The 23,191-nt window shown below is 32.7% G+C and overlaps 1 protein-coding gene across 8 annotated transcripts; it reads right to left on the bottom strand.

Annotated features, from left to right (window-relative positions):
• Window positions 1-477: 477 nt before the first annotated feature.
• On the bottom strand, window positions 478-22,606 carry LOC100815564 (inositol hexakisphosphate and diphosphoinositol-pentakisphosphate kinase VIP1). 8 transcript variants are annotated; one of them, XM_006603787.3, is made up of 30 exons: window positions 22,232-22,603; window positions 21,975-22,034; window positions 21,326-21,372; window positions 20,567-20,650; window positions 18,719-18,782; window positions 17,972-18,125; window positions 16,106-16,176; window positions 15,507-15,611; window positions 15,292-15,384; window positions 14,644-14,718; window positions 13,872-13,957; window positions 12,505-12,711; window positions 12,331-12,430; window positions 12,059-12,129; window positions 9,432-9,513; window positions 8,661-8,816; window positions 8,470-8,512; window positions 8,105-8,187; window positions 7,867-7,929; window positions 7,711-7,785; window positions 6,580-6,705; window positions 5,724-5,965; window positions 5,133-5,177; window positions 4,606-4,672; window positions 3,664-3,735; window positions 3,050-3,267; window positions 2,922-2,979; window positions 1,696-1,863; window positions 1,223-1,297; window positions 478-1,089 (listed from the first exon to the last, which is right to left on the bottom strand). In XM_006603787.3, exons 1-30 carry the CDS (start codon window positions 22,280-22,282, stop codon window positions 835-837), a joined length of 3,096 nt encoding a protein of 1,031 aa, XP_006603850.1. In that variant the 5' UTR covers window positions 22,283-22,603; the 3' UTR covers window positions 478-834. The 8 variants fall into 8 exon arrangements, with proteins under 8 accessions (XP_006603850.1, XP_025983012.1, XP_025983013.1 ...); XM_014772179.2 differs by having other exon boundaries at window positions 982-1,115; window positions 22,232-22,606; XM_026127227.2 differs by lacking the exons at window positions 21,975-22,034; window positions 22,232-22,603 and having other exon boundaries at window positions 17,972-18,093.
• Window positions 22,607-23,191: the final 585 nt, after the last annotated feature.

Genomic DNA, 23,191 nt, shown 5'->3' with positions numbered 1-23,191 from the left:
AATCCCTAATGAAGTACACCAAAGCAAATAATGATCTATTAATTACCTTTTATTTACTAGCATTCACGTATTTGTAGGCTCAGGAGTACAAAATATTGCCGATTAGATTTTGGGCTTCATTTAATTTTATAGAGTAGTCATATTTCACATATACTAATGTCTTACTCCGATGATTTTCAGTTTTTCACTGATATACTTTTTGAGTGCTGCTAGTTGTACCCAGTATTATTGTTGGTACACCCAGCATTAACCACCAAAAGACAAAAGTACCTTTTACGGATCAAACTGATCCACGAAATATGAAAATTTGCGGTCAATCATCCACTCAAATTTTGAATTGAACCCTCAATGTTTTTTTTTTAATCTCAGTTCTAAGTGTCAAACTTGCCTACAGTTAAAATGATAAACAAACCCTCAACAATAGTAAATAAAATCACATTAGTATTAGTAAAGGCTGGAAAGAAATTGAAAAGGATGGAAATAAAGTGTATTTTATTACTAATAATGGCTACTTTGTAGTACTACTTCCAACAATATTACTTGGTTGCTGGAAGATGTTAGTTGTTCCAAATTTTTTTCCAAAGGAGCCAAAAGCTCGCTTTGGATAATCAAGATTTTACCGTTACAATAAAAAAAGGCTGAAGTATTTTTTTCTTGAAAATATAATATTTTTAAAATTAGTTTCTATTTATTTTTAGTTCTTTCTGACAAAAATAATGCATTTTGGTCCCTCTCCAAGAACTAAATTACATGATTTTTGTATTTTTGAAGGACTAAAAATAAATAAAATATATTATTCAGGTGGTAATAAAAAAATGAGACAGGAGTTGAGTACTATTTTCCAAGAGAACTGGATTGCCTATGGAAAGGCCAAAGGTTAACGAGACGGTCAAGGACGGATTTTGAGAAATAGCCAGAGAATCCTGCAGGTGTTGCTGGAGGAAAGTCTTCTGCAGGCATAGCGAATGGCCGAATCATCTTCTCCATAGTTTCTAATGTCAGATATGATCCTATTTCTTGCAGCCTCTCTGGACCCATTATAGGCAGTGTGTGCTCCTGATGCAATGAAGTAGCTGCACTACCTTTCTTCTGCCAACCATAACATACTATATTAGCTGCTGTTGAAAACACAAGTTCTCCATGTCAAATTTGCATCTTCACTCATATAATATTCCTCAAGTAACGTAATGGAATTCACATGGATTGGATTGGATTGGATTACCTCCAAGGGAGATAAATCGGCACCACGGCTGTAGGTCAGCTCTACACGGTACCTTTTAGGATCTTCTAAAGGCACCTGCAATTTTAAAGTCAAAACAAAGTTCAATAAATAAATTACATAACTCAATTCAATTGGATAACTAGTTATTTCATTTCCCAAAACATGTCAATCTGGTGTTAAGCTTCAGGTAATACAATATACTTGGTTTTATATAACCTCATTTGCACTCAGCTGAATTCCAGTGGGAACAATAATATTGCATAGTTCAGTGCAACATTTAAAAACGCTGATCAGTGTTATAAACTTTGCACTTAGGAATCATCACAAGACATCCAGAGGTCTATGTCAGGCATGGTAAACTATACTACTAGATCTACTAAGGAACTGCAATAACTTAACCTAACCTATTCATGTAATGCCGAACACTTGGGAATAATTAGTAATTCTACAGGTAAATGGCCAAAATGACTCACCTCTGTGTTCTCGAACATCCTAAGCACAATATGGCTCATATAGTCAAGCTCCTTTGTTTTAACTAGTCTCTCTAGAGCATTACGGCAAACAAGACTCTCTTCTTCTTGAAGGGATTCTTCCATATTACAATAACGAAGAACATTCATGAGAGAATGAATATGCGATTCCTGTCAACAAAATAAGGCAAGTGAAACAGAGTAAGAAGATCAAATTTACAGAGCAATTCTAAGCCACAAAGTCTTATGAATCAGTCTTCTTGAGTGTATCCATTTAGATAAATGTATTTGAAGTTGAGATTTCAATATAACTAAATAATTTTGACTAGTTAAAATTAGTTGTCATATGAGCTTTGTTATTATTGTTCTGTTTAAGATACAATATAATGAATCAATACAATATGAACCAAATAACTTCAACCAAATGGATTCATACTACGGAGACATCATGTAAAATAAAAATTCTGCTTAACTTCAGAGTAAGAATGTCACTGCAGAATTTTAGGACAAAGACAGGAAACATCTTCAGAAATTTTTCTAAAACAATTTGCCTCTATATAATAAAGGAAATAGAATTATAGGAGTGAAATTACACTTTTGTGTCACATGCCAATTTTCCTAAAAGCTTAAGCCTGTTCGGTGATAGCCTAGGAATGATTTTATGTATCTAAATATCTAATCTAACACACCCTGTCAGGTAAGATCCCTTTAAACTTGAAGCTTGAATAATACAGAGGCCCATTATACATTGTATTAACATTTCAATTTAATTATGAAGACCGGGGCAGTAAGGATTGATCACTTGATCATAAGATGCCTTTGATACTATGTCAAGACCAACTCTCCTAAAAGCTTAAGTTGTAATGTGGGGACCCAAAAATGATTTTATATATCTAAACAGCATCTATAAATCTCATCCACTATAATAAGTTTAACATTAAGATTAATATTTGGGCTGCCTTTACATGTTGAAAACACATTGTGTAGATAAATCTAGAAATAATAAAATTTCCATATCTTCACCAAAGAGGAAATACAAAGGTATTTAAAGAATGAACCAAGCCTTAAAAAAAAGGAAACAGATCACTCTTAATCAAAAACATCTGCTACACTTTCTCCCAAGTCCTAGTTAGTATCCCCCAATTTTCACCTAATTAATATCCCTTAATTTTTTTACCTACATAAAATCATTGACACGAGGTATAGATGTTTGCGGATACAACACTCACTGATGTGAAGTAGAGGCGTGTTCGCACATGGCGCTCAGGTGTCTTCACATTTGCATACCTGGTGCAAAACAATAAGATTAGAACAGATCATAATAATGTAGAAAATCAGATGAGGACCTGTTATTCACTTTGGATCTAAACGATATTTGGTCTCTTTATCATCATCATCATCTTGATCCATTTCATCATTCTTATGGAATAGTTTTGACTTGGCCTCTGCATCTTCCTTCTCGATATTTATGGATAATGAATGGTCATGGTTATTCTTCAGCTCAGCAACAGTAATGGCTTCCTCTCGAGTGTTTCTCAGATCAATTAAAAGTTTTCCCAATAACCGACGAGCAATCTGAATTGAAACAGTAAAAAAAATATAATCAGGTGGCTAGACTTTTAATTACATAGGTAGAAGCAATGCATTTAATTTGTGTACTGTGTTCAGTTATTCATTAAACAATATAAACTGCATGAAACTAAAGACAAAGTTATAAAAGGTTTCTTCTCTTTGGGGATGGAGGATGGTAACAACATTTAGATCATCAATGTGGATATAATATGACTAAAGAAATTCATGAGGCTATTAATTTTTATAATCAAGGTGTGACAAATGGTATTGCGATAGCCCTAATAAAGCAGAAGTTGAACTTTTTGAGGTATTTCTCTAATTACTAGAAGAAGTAAATAGCACGTTCCCATGCTTATCATATCTAAGACATTCAACCACTGCTTTACAACAGGAGTTTACCTTTGAGCCAATCTTCAGCTTCTGCTTTGGATTAATTCCATATTCATTTGGAATTACACCATCAGCAAGCATCTGCAAATAAATTAGCTGAGCAATTAGGAAAGCAATGAGATTGAACTCATCAGTCAATATACACAGAAAAGTAGTACATATAAGGGTTTCATTTCTGCAGGGAATATTTTAAGTAATAAATTCTACTTATTTAATTATATTGTTCCTTTCCTATAGGTTAAACCCAACACTGGGCACTTATGACTACTTCATTCTTATTGCTGATAATCTGATTTCCTGAAATAGCAAGAAACAGACTATTGTTGCAAAATCAATTGCAGAAGCAAAATATTGAGCGATGGCCCTAGCTACTTGTGAACTAATCTAGCTTGAACAGTTGCTCAAAGAACAGAAGAAGTTGCACAGATGACCCTCTCATATGTGACAATCAAGCAACCACCCATATTGCCTCAAATCTAGTATTTCACGAGAGGACCATTCACATCAAGAAAGGCTGCCAAAAGATCTTACCACTGGATGATTTGTTAATTCAAATAAACAACTAGAAGATGTCCTCACAGAGTCATTGAGAGGTCCTTAAATAAATTATCTATGTAACAAGCTTCTTACATGTATGTTTTATATGCTCTAGCTTAAGGGAGAGTGTAAGAGATTATGTAAACATTTTAATAAGGCATATTATGAGATGTTGTGTGTTGTATATATTTATGTAGATTAGGGTAACCGTTATTCATTGTATTTATAACCCATTATAAATAAGAACTTCCATTGTGAAAATTATACACATAGAATTCATTCAATGTATCTCTCTCTTTCTCAACATTACAAAGAGATCATCAAACTTGATCTCGATTTCATTCTCTCTCATCTCTCTTCAAATCAAATCATTTTTGAGTTGGACAGAATTTTCCCTAACACACTTCTACATACCTGAGCAACTTTGAAAAGCTCATCAAGTCCTTCTAGATTAAGATGTGCATTGTGCAAGAGATCATATCTGTAATAAGTAAACATTAACTTACTGTCAGAAAAGAATAAAAATCACGTAGTTTAAATGAAACGTCCAGGGCATCTAGTGGGACAAGGCTTGGTTGTTGACTCCTTGTTATTGTGGTGACATTAAAGATTTAACTTCAATAATTGAAAAGTGTCATCATAAAATTGAATTTGAGGATCATATATCTTGTTTCCTATTTGCTTATATTTTTACAAAACTTTTTCCATAACAAAAGACTCTTGGATTACATAATTTCCCATTGAAATCTATATGAACAAGCTCCCAGAAATTGATATCCATGAAACAGCTTTTTTTATTTATTTAAATTACATCCCACAATGATAAAGTTCCAGCAAAGAATCATAATCTATACCGATAACTGGAATGTTGCACAAATATTATTGTAGAGTTGGAAATGAGCTACGTATCATCAAAACAAGAAATAAAAGAGATGACTTACTTGCATGAATCATAAACATCAGGAATTTGGGTGATATCAAAGCGTCTGTGCATGTAAAAACATTGTTAGTGTGTGTCTGCTAATCCAACACACACATAACCAGAAAAATAGAAGCTCATTGGCAGCACATGTAAGGTACATGAATTCATGACATTGTAAGTGAAATTGTCATTGGAAAATGTTATTTAAAAACTGAACTTATAAACATTTACAAACATTTTAATTAACGATAGGCAAGTCATAGATTCTAATTGAAATCTTTTTTTCACTTATTTAAAATGCTACAAGATACAACTAACATTAAAACGTAGTATATTATTATGGAAAGAAAAAAAATGATTTAGATGAGATAATTTAATACTAAGATGTATGTATTTAAAAATAATTTCATCAATGGAATAAGGAAAAATATAGATAATGTCATTATAAATTATGTAATGAGTTTTAACTTCTCAGATAAGAAATAATTAGTTTCAAAAAATTCTGGTGTAATTTTGGTCATGTATGTAGCTAATTTTTATGTCTAATATATTAAAAAGATAAGGTTAAAACAAAGCAACAAGACTAAACCAAATAATGGAAAATGCTTACTCCTTGCGTTCATTATACAGGTCCGTTTCAAGCTTTTTCCATCGAGCATACATTAATAGAAATCCTTCACTACCACAAGGTAATCCAGCAGCTATTCGGTCAACATCAATATTTGTCTTACCAAGTACTGTTGCTTGGTCATAAGGAGGAATTACATCATATAAGCTTCTTTCTGTAAGTTTCTCATTTTCATCTTGTGCAAGTAATCTTACTTGTTCGGTAACCTTCTTAGTCAACTTTACCTATTGACAATGTACATAGGAAAATTGAGAAGTTAAATAAGGCATGATTAACAATTAGCCATTTTGCTAAACAGTAGACAGGCTTTACTTGCAATTTCACAAGAATAATTTAACATTTTATTGACAGAAGAAGAGGCAATTAGAAGCAATAACTACTGGTGAGAACTAAGGAAAATTTTGATTGTATCTTATTTGTACCTTTATTCTCAGGATCACTGCTAACCATATTGGTAGTGATTTTTTTGTATGATTTCTTGTAATCATTAGCTTTCCTAGTTACTATAATTAGGACAACGATTTAGGCTTTCCTAGTTACTATAATTAGGACAACGATTTAGGCATTCCTAATTATCGTAATTAGGACAATCATTTAGGTTTTTCTAGTTACCCTAATGATAGAATCACTTAGAATTTGTTATTTTCTTTTTTTTATTCAGACTTAACTTGTATATAAATGTACATAACTAAGTGAATATTAGTTGGAAATATAATAATTTCTTCCATCTCAATATTCAGAGAACCGGATTGTTTCCCCTAATTTTATCCTTCCCTACAAATTATGAGGAAAGTGGTTTAACGAACTATGCTTGAGAGCAACATTTACAAAACATTACCAAATTGGCAAGTAATTCTGATGCATTGGGTGGCAGTCCTGCTCCATCAACCATCCAAGGAAATTCAGGTGATCCATTGCTATCAACTGTATTTGCATTAGATGTAATAATTTCATTCAACCAAGCCTACAAAATAAGCAAGATAATAGGTATATTAACATTCTAGTGACACCCCCAAATCTTACGAAAATGTATGAACCGTGAAGTGCTTAAGCACTAAGCATCAGTTATTAGAAATTTTGACTTGTCATTTTGTCACTTGCAGATTGGCCCCTTCTCTCGTTAATTTTCCAGTAAACTACTTGAGACAAAGATCCAATGTTTTTATACAGTGTTATATATGTCAAACAATAAATTTTAGACACTTGGCTTAAAATAAAAAGATATTAAAATTTCATTCAAATTTTGTCATCTTTACAGAGTTGTGAACTTTGTGGTCTTATAATGCTAAATGTTTTCATCAGAGATTCCCTCCCATACATAGCCTTGCAGAACTCCTATTTCTATTTTTTTCTCTTCTTGATCGCTGATGACTTTCAGGATTTATCCCTAATTTTATAGCATAATTATTATAATTATTTTATTGTCAACATTCCAAACAATGTAACATTATTGACTTCCTATCAAAACATGTGATTATTTCTTATGCCTCAAAAAGACTAAATAATAAAATAATTTTCATGTTAAGCAATTAACCATATAAAACATTAGATTAAATTACAAAGTCTGGTAACAAGTTCTCCAACTCTTGAAAAATAATTTTATGAATTTGCAAAAGAATCATGAACAAAATTATTGATCAAATTTGACTGAATGGTTACTCTCCAGTAAAGGTGAGGCATTCCATTTAGATTTTCCCATCCCCGGTGGCTAATATCTAGCTCCTTAAGACCACAAAAATGATAAGCCTGGTCCAAATTTGTTAATGAATTCTGTTGGTTGTGGGATTCAATGCAGTAAATGATAGAGAAACAAAAAGAAAACAAGTATCGCTTCCAATATCCATCCATCTCTTAAATGTTTAGCAATAAACCTCTTTATGTTTCCAACCACAATTCCCTTTCACCACCATTGAAATGCCTATAATATAGAAGGAAATATAAATAACCGAAGAGATTACAAAGTACAAACCTTGGCTTCTTTCATTTCAGAACTTGCATTTTCAAGCCCATCCAACATGGAGTAGTCCTTGCTAACAAGGGAAACCTTCAAAAAAGTTAACCAAATCAGTCAAGCATCCAATAAAAAAACAGATCGAATATTTTTTTCGGGGGAAAGACCACAAACCAGGATCGGAGTTAGCTGCCCCTCTAGGTCAAGAAGACCTTTGGCAAAAGCAGCTGCAGACATCTGTTTAGCATGGGTCATGAAAAAAATGGCTCACATATGATGCCAAAGGACAAATTAGGCTTATAAACATGCTGCCTAGACATCAAACACTTACAAAATGTATAAAAATGTAGCAACCAATAATGAAAACCACTTAGCCTTTTTTTTATTAAGGTGAGCACAACTTAGGCCATACCTGCACACGACCCTCATCAGAGCTGTAAATCTTGAGATCATGACGGTATGTACTATGGAGGCGAAGAAGCCCTGTACCTTCTCCTGCAATTTTAAAACACAAAATTTTGCCTTTATACATAGTACAAGCCACTGTCAAGTTGATGCTACATGTAATAAGAATACATGATCCTGTATGAAACATAATTTACACATACTAAAACACAAAAAAATACTAGGAGGACCAATTTCCTTATTTTTAGCAAATTACTTGATGTAATTTCCTATAAAAAAAGAGGAATCCCTGTACAGTCTGAATATCAATAATATTCCTCATATTTCAACTATTTATGTCATTTGCTTCAAAAAAAGCTATTTGAATTTTACCTGGATACATTTTATTCCGGAAATATCTTCCCAGTTCTTCAGCCTGCAAAAAGAGAAAGTAATTCATACAACTAGGAAAGAAGGTTTTAAATGAAAAATTCTTTTTTATTCTCAACAATAATAGAAGTATGATAAAATTCAGCCTCAACTGAGTAGAATCATTTGTATCTTATATGTCTGTTAATCAGAACCTGCTTTCTGCCAGCATGTGTAAGAACACCACCATATTTAAGAACCATAAGAGCTTCAACAGGTTGTTCTTCAACTTCACCATTGTCATTTGTCATTTTGATCCACTTTAGTGGCTTTAGTTGAACTTTCCTATAGATGCCAGAGAAATGTCCTCCCTGATAATGTGAAGAAAAGGAAAAGAAATGAAACAATTCAAGACTTTGATAAAAAAAGATGTAAAGATAGCAATTTTACGGGCTTTAAAAGGACATGCAAGCATATACGCTGTATCAGTATGGCTTGGCATGTCTCGGGTAACAGACATATCCTGTATTATGCACAACAGAGAAATATTGTTAATTTAATTTTTGATGATTGACATCCCAGGTAGGAAAGTGTTTCCATTTTTTCTTACTCTTGCCTAATCTTTAGTCAACAAGTCATGGGCTTCAGCCATGTAGGAAGGCATTGCATTCAGTCATATAGCTTAATCAATATTATATATATAAAAAAATTATTCACTCATAAGAGCATGTGTCCCAAACTCCAAAATGACTATGAATTAGAAAAGTTTTTCAAGTAGAGCTGTACCCGACAGCTAATATAGAACTGAAATTTCAATTAACATCTAAAAAGAAAGCAAAGGATATAAGTTAATGCAGAAAAGTTATAAGAAAAATTAAATTTATGATAAAAAGAAATTTAATTTTCAAATTTCAATTACTAGTAGGTTCATAATACAAAACATACTCATGAGTATCATAGAAAAAACAGTGTCGAGAATTAATAACCTCCTCAAGAACTGCTTTAACTTGATGAAGCTTTTCAGCATGCTCAACATCTTCAGCCTCACTATCACTTTCTCGATCTGGTCTAAATATATACAAAGATAAAGTTAATTCAAAACTCTGGCTTAGCATACACATATAGACTAAAAAACTGGTGGCAACTATTACTAGTACGTAGAAATGGCCAAGTATATATGCAACAGAAAAAGAGTCAGTTTTTTAATTTAGCTAATGAAAGATACATTCTACCTTGAACATGGAAAAAAAAGGATTATGGAATTTTTATTTGGAAAAAAATGAGGAAAATTCATTTGGAAGGAAAGAAACTTGCAAACACAAGGAAATTAAGGTATCCACCACATAGATAAATAATTATGATCCATGTAACTGACCCAATTTAGTGAGATAAGGCTGGGTTGTTATTGTTATTAAAGAATGGGGAAGTAAGGATAGAAATTCTAATAGGTAGGCCATAGAAGCTCTAATACCATGCCAAAGGCCAAATCAGCCCAAATGCTTCAGCTTTTAGAATAACTGCTCCTTGAAACGTTGAGAAAATGACAAAAGTAATCAAAGCAAAGAAAATAAATCATCAGTACAAAAGAGCTTTTCAATTCCTCTGCATGTCTAGAAAGCATATCATCAATCACCTCCCTTGCAGCATAAGCTGGGCTAAGCAAGAGTTAGTTTACATAACTAACTATAAACAACCCACCACCCAGAAAAAGTGAAAGCTGCTCAGAGCATAGGCACAGAACTACCTTGTACAGAAGATATATACTAGATTATATGGAAAATTTAATTATAATACTGACTGAAGGTTAGGATTAGTTGATCAAGCTCTAGTACCATGATCAAGAACATGACCAATGTGCTGCTTAAACTGCTGAGCAAGTCCCTAAAATGTTTTTGAAATATACATCATAATGCCTAACCAATATTATAAATAGAACAGGATAGAATAGCAGTGCATGTTTCTGTATTATTTAAATGTTTTTCCAGATTGGCCAAACTATGTTAAGCTCAATTCTGGATTGATACTTGTACTGTTAGTACCTCTGGTACTCATTTAATATATACTATTAAGTTTGCTGACCAAAAAAAAAATATTATAACGCAATAATTAATAAGAGAACTGCTAAGCTGATTTATCTAACAAGATATTGTCACAATGAGACCATATTATTAAGAATATTTATTTAGTAAAACATCATTGGAGCAGCAGTATCCAGCACTCCTACAGTCCTACTAACTGTGAAGAGTAATTACTTGTTAACATATTTTAGGAACATGGAATCTGGGCACTCAACACACATATACATGCACGCATGCATGTATCCTAGAAACCTAAAACCAGTTACCCAGAAAGTAAGCTAATCAATGGTTGGTTCCCACTTATGCACTTTTGCAGTATGCATTGTTGAAATTATGGGGTTTTAGGTATAAAGAGTGGAAAATGGAGAGAATAGAGAATAAATACTTAGAAATCGATATTGACTTGATATGATGAGATGATATATGGTGACAATGAAAAAAAAAGCATTATTCCCTATTTATACTAATAATCCTAACTAAATAAGGAAACCAAGCAAATAGGAAAACTAATCCTCAGAGATAATCCAAGATACTCTAAAGTATGATCAAGAATTCAAGATATTATGGGATATTTTCCATATATTTTGGTATACAAATTCATTTAAAAAAAAAATTGAAATATTTCTATTGCTTAAGTTTATTAATTTGAAATTTCTTACTGAAATCATTTTTCGGTAATATTTTTATAAAACATTGCCAAATATGATTAGATTTGGCCAAATTAATTTTAGAATGTAACGAATGTTGAATTACATATTACAATATTTCAATCCTTGCTATTTATACTTTCACATGGAAGAAATTAAAAAGCTGTCAACCATCAACAGCGGTTTCAACTTGCAACCTTTTGTCATGTATCCACTAACTTCTTGTTTCAAGTTGCAGATTTCATGAGTGCTACTGGAAATTATTTAAGCAAAGACATGGAAGTCTTCAAGAAGTGGGCTTGGTTTGCTATGGTTGTTCTATGGATTCAGAGGGTATTAAGAATTTTTAAAAACAATTGTATTTAGCTTCACAAGAGGAAATCTTCCCAAAGGAAGAAGATTTCCCATGTACAAGTATCGGATGAAATTGACTTTAGCACATTTATGATGTTAGCCAATAGGATACTCAAATGATTCTCTCCTGTAGCATGATTGGCAAGCTTAGCTTTATTTACGTGCTTTTCAATTTGATATTCTTCACTTCATGTCTCTTTTTAAGAGAATATCTTGTCTGCTATCTGTATTTCTCCTCTTTTATGATAAAAATTATAAAATTCTTCTTCCATAAGGGAAAAATATGTAATTTATTTCTCTTTTCTCTTTCTCTTACAATTTCATTGGTTAAAAGTTTGCATAATAACGTTCATGTGAAAATAGAAAGTTGGCCAAACCATGTTTTAGTTTAAAGCAAAGAAAATTTCAAGATAAAAGGTTTTAAGAATGTAGCAGGCCAATCACAATGTTTGAGATTTCATTAATATTGGGTGTGAAATTGACAATGAGTTGCGTGAGACACTAATGTGATCAATATTTATGCAGGTGACATACCTAGTGCGAGGCACCAGCATCCTTGTGGCATCTAACAGATCTTGCAGCTGAACAGCACTTTTAAGTTTTGTCTGCAAACACAAGACCAATAGATCAATCACAGAAGATTAAGAATTCAGTAGCTCAAATAAAAATTAATAAACATTACTGAAGGATTTTTAAGTTTTGTCTGTAAACATAAGACCAATAGATCAACCACACAGAAGATTAAAAACTCAGTAACTCAAATAAAATTTAATAACCATTACTGAAGGACCACAAAATAGTATTACCTCAGATCTCGGCCGGCCACCATTGTATTTCAACATTAAGTTCAGCAGCTTTTCCTCAGTAACCTTTAGCTTCACCTTCTGTTTTGGAGTTCTATCACCACTGCCAAAAGAGAAGAGTATATAGGGAACAAGACATTTAACAAACCAGATAAAAAAAAAGGGAATAGAACATACTGACGAATAACAGCAATTACACAACGCAGTTCCTCAGAACCTTCAAAAGTGCCATTAATACCACTACCCTGACGAGTTAGTGGTTCAGAAGGTTGGACTAGTTCATTTACTTTCCAAGGTAAAGTTGGCGGAATTGCTGAAGAAAGATGAGGTGCTTTTGCATCTAACAACATCTTCCGCAGAACACAGGCAGAATCATCATAATACCTTCATTAGCAACAGAATGTGATTTTCACCAGCACAAAAATGTTGGGAACAATGTATAGTATTTATTAGTATAAAAGAAAATATTTGCAGAAAATATAGTTTGCAATAAGTTTATTTCTAATCATCAGCACAAGCAAAATTTCCATGAAACAAGTTTTTTTTTTCTTTGCAGTGTGACAACATTTTTATAAGAGTTCCAAATTTCTAATCTTTGTCAAAGTACATATTGAAAAGGGGAATTTAGTTTCCTAGAACTAATTATCATTACTTAGTAACGACTACAACACAAAAGGATAGTCCATAACAAAAATATAGAATATCTACATCATATGTGTAATAATCATGGGGTAACATAAAGCGTGAGTCTGAGATTTGTAAGCAGAGTGTATAAGAGACGAAGAGACTTAAAGGTTTTGTCACCTAGATACCTCTTCATATTCTCTTCCCTTGGATTTAACTTTGGTTTGACAAAATTTTAGCCCATTGAGAAGCCAGGGCATGCCACAAGCTTTAGTGAGAGCTTGAAAATCACCTTCCAAGGAGGGATAGCTCAATAATGCTTTAACATTTGAAATGGAAAACATTTCATTTGTCTTTCCTTATTTCACAGGGTTTTATGCTATACATGTTCTGTAAAATGACCATATATGTATTCTTTAGATCAAACTATTATTTTTTATAAAATATATTACAAATGATGGACAATCTCCAGCCTACAATTCAGCATTTGGGAATTGATTGCCTAAAAAACAAGATAAGAGTACTAATTTGCAACATTCGTTTCCAGATATCAACTATATATGCATATTAATCCCAATGGCAACTATTAGAAATGTTGCTTTTAGGAAATAGGGGATTTATTGGATGGAGTCAGAATTTAACACCCTATTCACATTGGTTATTATGATAGAAGTTCTCAATAATCATTCAGTGTAGCATTTATATTTTTTTCAAGCATTGGAATCTCTACCTTTCCAATATTTACTAAGGATAGAAGGGAACAATTATAATATCCCCAAATCAGATATATATCAAATTGGGAAGAACTGATACTATGATTTTCTGTTTATATAAAGAAAATGAATAACTATTAAAGTATTTTGAACCATGCTGCCGATATCAAAACAGAACTGACAAAAAAATCTAATTACAAAATTTACTTGTATGAATTTTTAACAAAGCTCCATCCATTCACATCACAAACATATGAGCGTCCCTGACTTCTCAATAGATCAAACCCACAAACCTGCAAGCAACACAAATTTATAGTATCACATGAAGAGGATCAGACAAATTATTTTCTTTTAGTCACAGAAAGATTTCATTTAATCCATATTCTAAAGAGAGAATCACATGGATTAAATTCAAATTCATAAAACATTGTGCAAACTCCATTGACATAGGCACATTTTACCTACTATAACAGTTAGCTCACAGCTTCACAGTTCAGGACTTATAAAGTTAGATAAAGTGAAAAAATAGAATATTAAATTCTCACTTAGGATTTCCTTGGAAAAATAAAATTTGGAGCTACACTATTTCTTCTGATTTAATCCACTGAAATAATAAGATTCATTTTCCAAAACATTATGAAGTATTTGATGATAGGACTTGTCAAGGTGGTTAAACTATCAGCAAAAGGATTTAGAACATATTTTCTAAGCTAAAGAACAAACTTCACACAGAAGGTAAAGCTACTACAATAGATGAAAAGAGAAATAGAAATATGGCGATTGACATGGTTCAATAGCAGTTTTAAAATACTACAATTCAATACAACACTAGGATTACTGATTAGTTCATAAATTGTACACAAATAAATCTAACAAACAAGGAGCCAGACACCCTGTTTCAGAAGAAAATAACACACTTAAAAAAAAATAAGAACGCTTTCTTTTATTAACGTGTATTTATCACATTCTTACAACATACCGCTTGACTGAATGCAATGCAAACATCTCTTGCCATTTCCTTCTCAGCAGGAGTCAGTAACACTGGATACCTAACCTGTCAGATGAGATGATAAACATGCTTCAATACAGAAGTTAAATTACTGTTTCAAGCAAGCAATTCTGGCCTGCTTTGCAATGGTACATGTTTGTTCCTTCTATTAATCCACACAAAATTAAAATAACCATGAGATGTTTGCATGATTAGGGAACAAACATTTTTTAACAATTACCAACAAAAAAGAAAAATCAATTTAGGCAACCAGAAAGAATCAAAAGACCCAAGAGGAAGATGGTGCCTGAAAGATTTTAGAAAATCTATGAAGGTTTAGTCTTTGCTTGGTTGAGGAGGTAGAGGTATCTAATTTAGAATAAAAGTTACATCACACTTTCTTGGTACAAAACTGAGATTGCAACTCACTTATGCGACGCCTTAGTACTCTACAATGTTTGACCACTCCTATACCATAAAGGTAGTTCAGAGTTATTTGCAACCCTTCACCAAGCAACACGAAATCAAAATCTTTGCAATGACCATCTTGTAATGCTAAATGTACAGGCAAGGATAAACAAAATGTAGATCATGAGAACAGAGAAAGAATATCTGAGAGAAGAGACAAAATCTACTTACTTCCTTCCCATTAGGATTTCTCATAACAACACCATCAACAACAGGAGACTTCCTTGCCTCAGCATGCGCATATTCAGGACCTACTGTATACACCTACAGTCATTTATGAAAATTCTAGGAGACCATTCTAATATGCTAAAGGATATGGAGAAACATTCCAAATACATTTAAGAGAAAAGGAATAGAAAGCAACATAAATCTCAAAACTGCCAAACCTTAACATCTGTCCCTCCAGTAGGCATAAATTCCTCATAAATATAGGATCCTTCACGCCTCACTCTTCTCACTTCTGGGTGAAATTCACTGGACCTATTGCCAACCTAAGATAATGTAATACCCAAAACAGATATCAAGTTGATTAGTTATACATCAGACTATCAGTAATATAACTAATAAGAGTGAAAGGAAAACCAGAAATTATCAAAAAAGCATGTTACTGAAAAACAAACTATGTCAAAGCTCAAGTTAGAAGGCATAGAAATGTTAAAATTTATATTCCCAACAAACCATATATGCTTTCTAAAGATTGTATTGCAATATAATCATTGGAGATAGCATATGCACACACATCCCAACCAATTCAATCCTCCCATTTAAAAATAAATATAATTGAATAGGTTGATGTTTTTTACAAAGATAAGAACTAATAAAACCTCACCCTTGTGTTAGTTATTTAGGCAGGTAAACAAACCAAGACAGTAGTCACAATTTGAACAAGTCTATTGGAAAAAGAATGTCTTCTAAATCATATCATGTTAATGGTACAATATTACACCCATGACCCACCTACCTATGGAGAGTGCCTAAAGCTCACCTTCCTAAATAATTCCTTCATACCTCCACCTGCTGAACTGGGATAATATATCATTATACTGTGATTATCAGCTTCACAAGGCACAAAAATAACAGTTATTATCACATTTGAGAAATATATTTCCAATTGTGATTGTGTGTGCATAGTCCAATAATAATTGCATAATTATGGCATCTTGGAGATTATAACTTCCATTCATTTAGTATATGATACAACAAGAAAATCATGTTAGATAACTTGACTTGCAATGGCAAAACCAACAAAATAGAAAGTACTTTAATAAGTAAACACTAACATATTAAGGTATGCCAAATAAATAACATGATGCAAATGGATTCAACCAACATTTCATCATCTTATGTCCCAAAGTCATGATAAATTGGTAAGACGCAGAGCAACGAAAAGGAAAATGAAATTTTCATTTTACCAACAACAATAAAAGTGTTTTTGTTGGACTTAAGAAATAATAAGACACTGAATTCAGAATAAATTATAGAAATCATCTGTTTTTAGTCCAGATTTGAGTACAAACACAGGGTTGCCCTCAAACAAGGAGCTTCCTCCTTCAAAACACCAAAAATAACAATCAGTATAGCCAATAATTCGGTCCATCAAGATACGACAAAACACATTGAAATCAATAGACATTTTATCTTAGAAAAATTCAACAACAGAGTTGTTCAATTGACCTAGATTTCAACAAGACAGCGGCTTGCTATATTCTCACCAAAATAGGGATTCCTAGGACAACCTGTTTTGGAACTGTATAACATATAGGACCCAACTTGAGGGAGTGTAGAAAAGGAGCTGATCCTATTGCAATTACTTAGGTACAGTTGTGCAATTTTAGGATATTTTTGTATGTAGTTTATTTCCTAATAAATAGGATCAGGATTTATTAGAAGCAGAAATTCCTGATTTTATGGGATTTATGCCATGGGTCATAGCTGGAAATCCAGCTATATTCAGTTTAAATAGGACTGCAATTCCTCTTATTTTTACAATGAGAATGAATACCATTATTTTACAGATAGTTAAACAATAATGCATACATAGTCCATGTTGAGAAAAACTCAAGTTTCACATCAAGAGATAAGACCAAAATAGAGTATATAAGTGGGAGGCAACTCTCACGCTATGAGCTAACTTTTGGGATTGAGTTAGGCCTAAACTCACATTCTAAGATGGTATTAGAGTCTATCCTAGATCCATCAAATGGGTCACCTATCATGTCATCCACGCACCAAGTCCAAAAGTGTTGGACATGAGGGGGTGTGTTGAGAAAAATTTAAGTCCCACATTTAGAGATAAGGCCAAAATGGAGTATATAAGTGGGAGACAACTCTCATCCTATGAACTAGTTTTTTGAGTTACGTTAGGCCCAAACCCACATTTTAAGTGTCCACAGCTGTAAAATGTTAGATTTAGCCAACTGTGTAAACAATTATTTACCTCACACAACTTGTAAGCTATACCATGTGAATGCTATCCCCCATTGTTTCCGCTTGAAATTTAGAATATCACTTATTTATTGCATGTTAGTTAATTTTTCATCTATATAAATGTCCATGTTAGGCCTTGTAGTAAAATATTTAATTTTTTAAAAATTTTGTAAGTATTTTGTGTCTCCACTCCATAGGATATTAGGAATAGGATCACCTGTAGTTCAAAAACAAAACCCAGTTTCAAATTAATGATCTAATTTTTTTAAATTATGCTTTATTTATAATTTAATGTGTAAATTTTATTTTTAAACAAGACAATGCAATGTACATTGCATATATCAGTAGCTTCTTGGGGGGAAAAAACTGATGAAAGAAACGGTAGCAAAGTAAAGAGTTTCACCCACACAAGAAACAAGCTTACCATCAACAGGCTTCTCCACAAATGGTTTAAAAAACCGCATGCCATGAACCTCAACAAAATCTTCTTCCTCAATAAAGTAATCCAGTTGTTGGTATGGGACATCCCTAATTACAAGGGCATATCTTGGAACAGGGATTCCAAACATTTCAAGACGCTTGAAGCCCAAAATTGAACATTATTAAAAAAAAAAAAAACTATATATCATAAAAGAAATAGCATAAAGCATTTTGACTGTAATTGGTCATACATTAATAACTAACATGAAGAAACAGAGATATGACTTTCACTAAGTTTAAATGCATGTCCCGGGGGAAGAGGGGAGGGACATAAATGACAAACAGATCAGCCCAAGCCCAAGACAACTTTAATGAGTGTATTTTTTTCTATTTCCCTTATTTCTTCCTTAGAAAAATTTGAACTAACACAAACTCAAACTTCAGTTTTTGTAGTCCTTGGTTTGGCTTCATGCTAAAAAACAACATATAAAGATCAGACTTCTAATAAACAACGACAAACAGGTTAGGCCTTAATTTGAAACCTAAGCCAGAACATTGAAGGAAAAGTCAATCTTTACAGCATGAGGAGCAGAGTTATCAGCATATAACCAGACAGCACATTTGCAAAGCATTCAAAGCTAAAAAAACAAGGCTTCATCATACTTGAACTTTACATAGCATTTAGAGCACAGCCTAACTGGAAAAAAAACGAAGAGAGAGAGATAGAGAGAAATTGATTACATCCATGTACCTCATATACTTTCCTTCTATCATGAAGAAGGTATTGGGGCTCCAGTTCATTTACTAGAAAAGGTCTGCATCACAGTGTATGAGTAATTTTTAGACCTGTAAACCTTCTCATCCAAACATTCAAAGTAAAAATACAACAAAAATAACAAAGGAATGTATTAGAGTAGCTACTTCTGCTTGTCTAGTCTTTTTGTCAGCAGTTACATAGTTACATTCAGTTAAAATTAGATAAAAGTCATAAAACTGACTCTCTGATAAGAACCTTGGAAGAAACACACCTCAAAAGCTAAGCATTGCAGTTGGAGAGTCCAAAGCCTTGTAAACCCTACACCAGAATCCCATACTCCCAATGTGAGACTCAAGTTCCATACCTTGCATTTGGATCCTAACATCCCACCACGCTCCATAGCTTCAGCACTCACATAGGCTGGTTGTACACTAGCCCTCTAACTAATCCTAGGCAAACACTACAATAACAATGCCAACAGCACCACCCGTGCTACTCAATTGTAGCTAAGAGACATGGAGAAGAACTCTAATACCAATTGATAAGAACCTTGAGAAAACCACACCACAAAAGCAAGTCATTGCAGTTGGAGAGTTAAAAGCCTTACAAACCCACACAAGAATTCCATACTTCCTATGTAGGACTCAAGTCTCATACTTTGCAACTGGATCCTAACACTCTAACTGAGTGCCGTTAGCTGCAGTCAGTCTAAGCATATATTGTAATTGTTCTCAGTTTAAAGATAAGGTTTAATAACAGAATACTAGTTCAGATTTATCTCTCTGTTTTCTCTAGCTATCTTACTCTTATTCTCATTTTCTTGGAATGTCTACCTTTACCACCTACCTTTATCAATTTTAAGAAATTATTGTGAGTGCAAATATTTTAAGTGAGCTTCACCATTGACTGAGGAACAGAAACCAATGCAGCAGGCAATATATGCAGTAAATTTGAGCAATAGCCCACTGATTCAACAGTTACACCAATTAAATAAGAATGATTTAGTCTGGCTAATTGAGATCTCTATCATATCCTTCTCCAGGAAAAGAAGATGACTTCATGATATTAGATTCAATATTGTAGGAACCTCGCATAGGAAAGGAGGTGAAAGTCAAACCAATAGTGGATCAATAATACCCTGTGGACATTTCAAAATCTTCCTAGAAGTTAGAGGCTAACTCCAGTGACAATCACTTTTAATTATTCTTAAGATTAAGAAGCAACCTAAAAGTTTAAGAATGACGACATTCTCACAATTGTACATTTCACATGCCTTAATCTGCATGTGAAGTCAGGAATAAGACTTTTCACACTCATACAAAACTTAGGTAAGAATTCCATGGTCAATGGTGCTACCTAATTCTCCACACATAATGTGCAAAGACTAGCACAAAGGCATTACAGTTCCACTAGAATAAAAAGCCAGTTACGGGCTACAAAATTGTGCACCACTAGTATCATATAAACAGAGTTCCTTGCATGTAAGAGTAATAATGCCTCCCAATTTCAGCATCCGAAACAGAAATCCCTTGAAATACCCGCAAGCAAAGCAACATAAAAAAAAAATCACATCAAAAGTTATATAAACTAAATACACCAGAAAATAAAGGTTTTTGTTTTCTAGATGATTGTCAATAAGCTAGTATACATGTATTGTCCTATTATATTTATACAAGAATTTTGACCATCATGAGTGTAACTAATCATGGCCCTATATGTAATTCTGGAACATTTTAGTGTTTCATAATTCAATGTTTTGACTATCTTACATATAGGCTGATGAGTAACAAAACATATATACAACATTCAAATCAAATAAAGAAGGTAAATAAACAAGCTTACTTTCTTAAAGTAGCATATGCCGCAGCCTTTTCAAGGGGATATCCCGAGGAATAGAAAGCAATCAAACAATCACATATTGGCCAGCTGAAATAACACAATATTTAAAAATTAACAGCATGACTCTTAACATCTAAAAGGTGAACAAAAATAAAATAGTTCAGCTATAACTTAAATGTTGCAAGTGTAAATACAATTAATGCTGTGATGTCATCATGAAATTTTTAAGTAGTGAATTTAGATGCATGAGTTAAAAACTCTAAACTGTAGCTGTAAAACAACAACGTTGGCACTGTTGCTTTTAGTTTCTTTTAAAATCTAAATATGTAGGGATTTGTACAAAAAAGGTCAAACACTTCAGCAATCTTAAACTCCAGTAAAAGCAAATGGTATCACATACATACAATACAATATAATAAATGCTTTACTGATATATGTTAATGAAACTTCTCACATACACAAAAAAAAATTCCATCATTTGCTCCTGGTAAAAACTCCAGTAAAAGGGAGTGTTTAGTTTGTTTTCCTTTTTATTTTTCATTGATATGTTTTCAATAAAAATTACAAAAGTTTCACCTTGCTTTCATTCCCATATGTTGTCTTCACAAACGTTTGATCCTATTCCCTAGGTTAGATGCATTTTAATAAAAGCAGTCACTTAAATAAACACGAGAAACTTTATTTCAAACAGAACCACAAATATTGCTCTCCAAAATGTAGAGTTCAAGCAAGTTTCCAGCTAGTGAAATTAGACTATAGTACCTCTCTATCGGTTCTTCAAGGATCACTTTGTCCCCAAAATGTATGACCTACAAATAATACAAAATATCAACCAAGGAAAAAAATATACAAGAAACAAATTGAAAAAAAAATGGAAAGCACAGCTACTAACTCTGCCGTTTATTTTACAGAACAAAACAATATAGTATAGAAACAGACTAAATAGTCTATGCATGGATAGATTTACATTATCATCTAATAAAAAATTATCACATATAATAAATTTATTGAATTTTATCATAACTACCTTAAAAATCAATTTATTGATTGACAGTATAAAATATTTTGTCCTAACAATACATAAAAATTAAACTCATAGAAATATATAAAAAAAACAACTATAGTAAATATTTTAGTTTAAAAGTCATACCAACGTCAACCATTCGTTTGGTTAACAATGTAAAATAGTGAATAGAAATTACACTCAAAGAAATACCAAAAAGACAAAGCATGATGAACTAACTAACTACATAATAATTATTCATTAGTAATAGTATGCGTCAGCAATACGAAAGAAATCGAATAATCCAAACTCTGTCACTTCCAGTTGATTCATGAACAAGCCAAAAATCCACATCAACAGGGAAAAAACATGACACTGAAAACCCGAACGCATTCATGATTCACCAACCTCGAATTCACCAAACGCTTGTAACCGGTCAAAAATCTGCCCCATAGGAGCCGAGAAAACCTGTAAAAATAAAATCCAAAAAATGAGAACAGAAAAGCAGAGGCACGGAATCACGCGCATTCTGCCGAGTTCGAACTCACCGCAACGCAAAAACCTCCGTTTACCGAATCACCGAAACACAAAAACACACACAAAAAAATAAAAACAGCGAAGCACGATTGAGCGTAAGGAAAGAGAACCTCGGAGTCACATTTCACCTTCTTTTCCATCACGCAGACGCCGATTTTGATCTTCTCCGTCACCGCCATCACTGCGACCGATTCAGCTTTCAGCTTCGCTTTCTCCAGAGCAATGGCGCGAACGTGAGAAACTGTGAACAAAACGGTGTCGTTGTTGTAACTGAATCCCCGCGCATTCCGCGAGAGAGAGAATGCGCACGTGAGAACCGAGGAGGAAATGGCGGAAACTGTTTGAGTGTTAGCGAAGACTGAAGAGTGCGAGCAACTCGGAAAATATATATATATACTCGGAAAAAAAAAAAAAAAAAAAATATATATATATATATATATATATATATATGAATAAATGAAATAAACGAAAATTGGTTCTGGTTCGGACAGCGGAAAACTGAGTCTTAAAGGAAGCTACGAGAGGAGAGACAGAGAGAAAGAGAGAGAGAAAATGAAAAAAAAAATGTAATGTTATAAAGAATGTTGTGAGCACTGTATAACTGCCAGTGGCACATTTGTTTAACTGTAGCGAATCGAAATTCCTCAAGATAAGGAATGTCTTAACAAAACTAATTAAAAATTACCACTATTAAATAAAATATTTTATTATTAAAAATTACGGAAAATTATATTAAAAATTACCACTAATGGTACTTTATCTAAGTATATCATATACGGGTCAAATTAATTCTAATCTCTACTCTATGGGTCAGAACGAGGGATGAAATTCACTAATTATAAATATAACAATTGTCAATATTTCTATTTTAAAATAAATAAATTACGAGTAGTTTTGATAAAAGTTGAATAATTTAATAAGTTTTCTTAATTTTTTATATCTTTTATTCCTCAACTAAAATTTTAAACATGTTTATTAATTTTATATTTTATTTAAGGAGTTTTTTACGGGTATGGAAGGTTATCTATTAAGAGAAATTATTCTCTTAAACAAATATCGGTTTTTTTGAAAAATTAATTCCTAACTTT

This window comes from Glycine max, chromosome 19 (assembly GCF_000004515.6).
Source record: "Glycine max cultivar Williams 82 chromosome 19, Glycine_max_v4.0, whole genome shotgun sequence".
Taxonomy (NCBI): Eukaryota; Viridiplantae; Streptophyta; class Magnoliopsida; order Fabales; family Fabaceae; genus Glycine; species Glycine max.
Note: the sequence above shows the minus strand (reverse complement) of the source record. Positions and strands in the feature narration are given on the sequence as shown.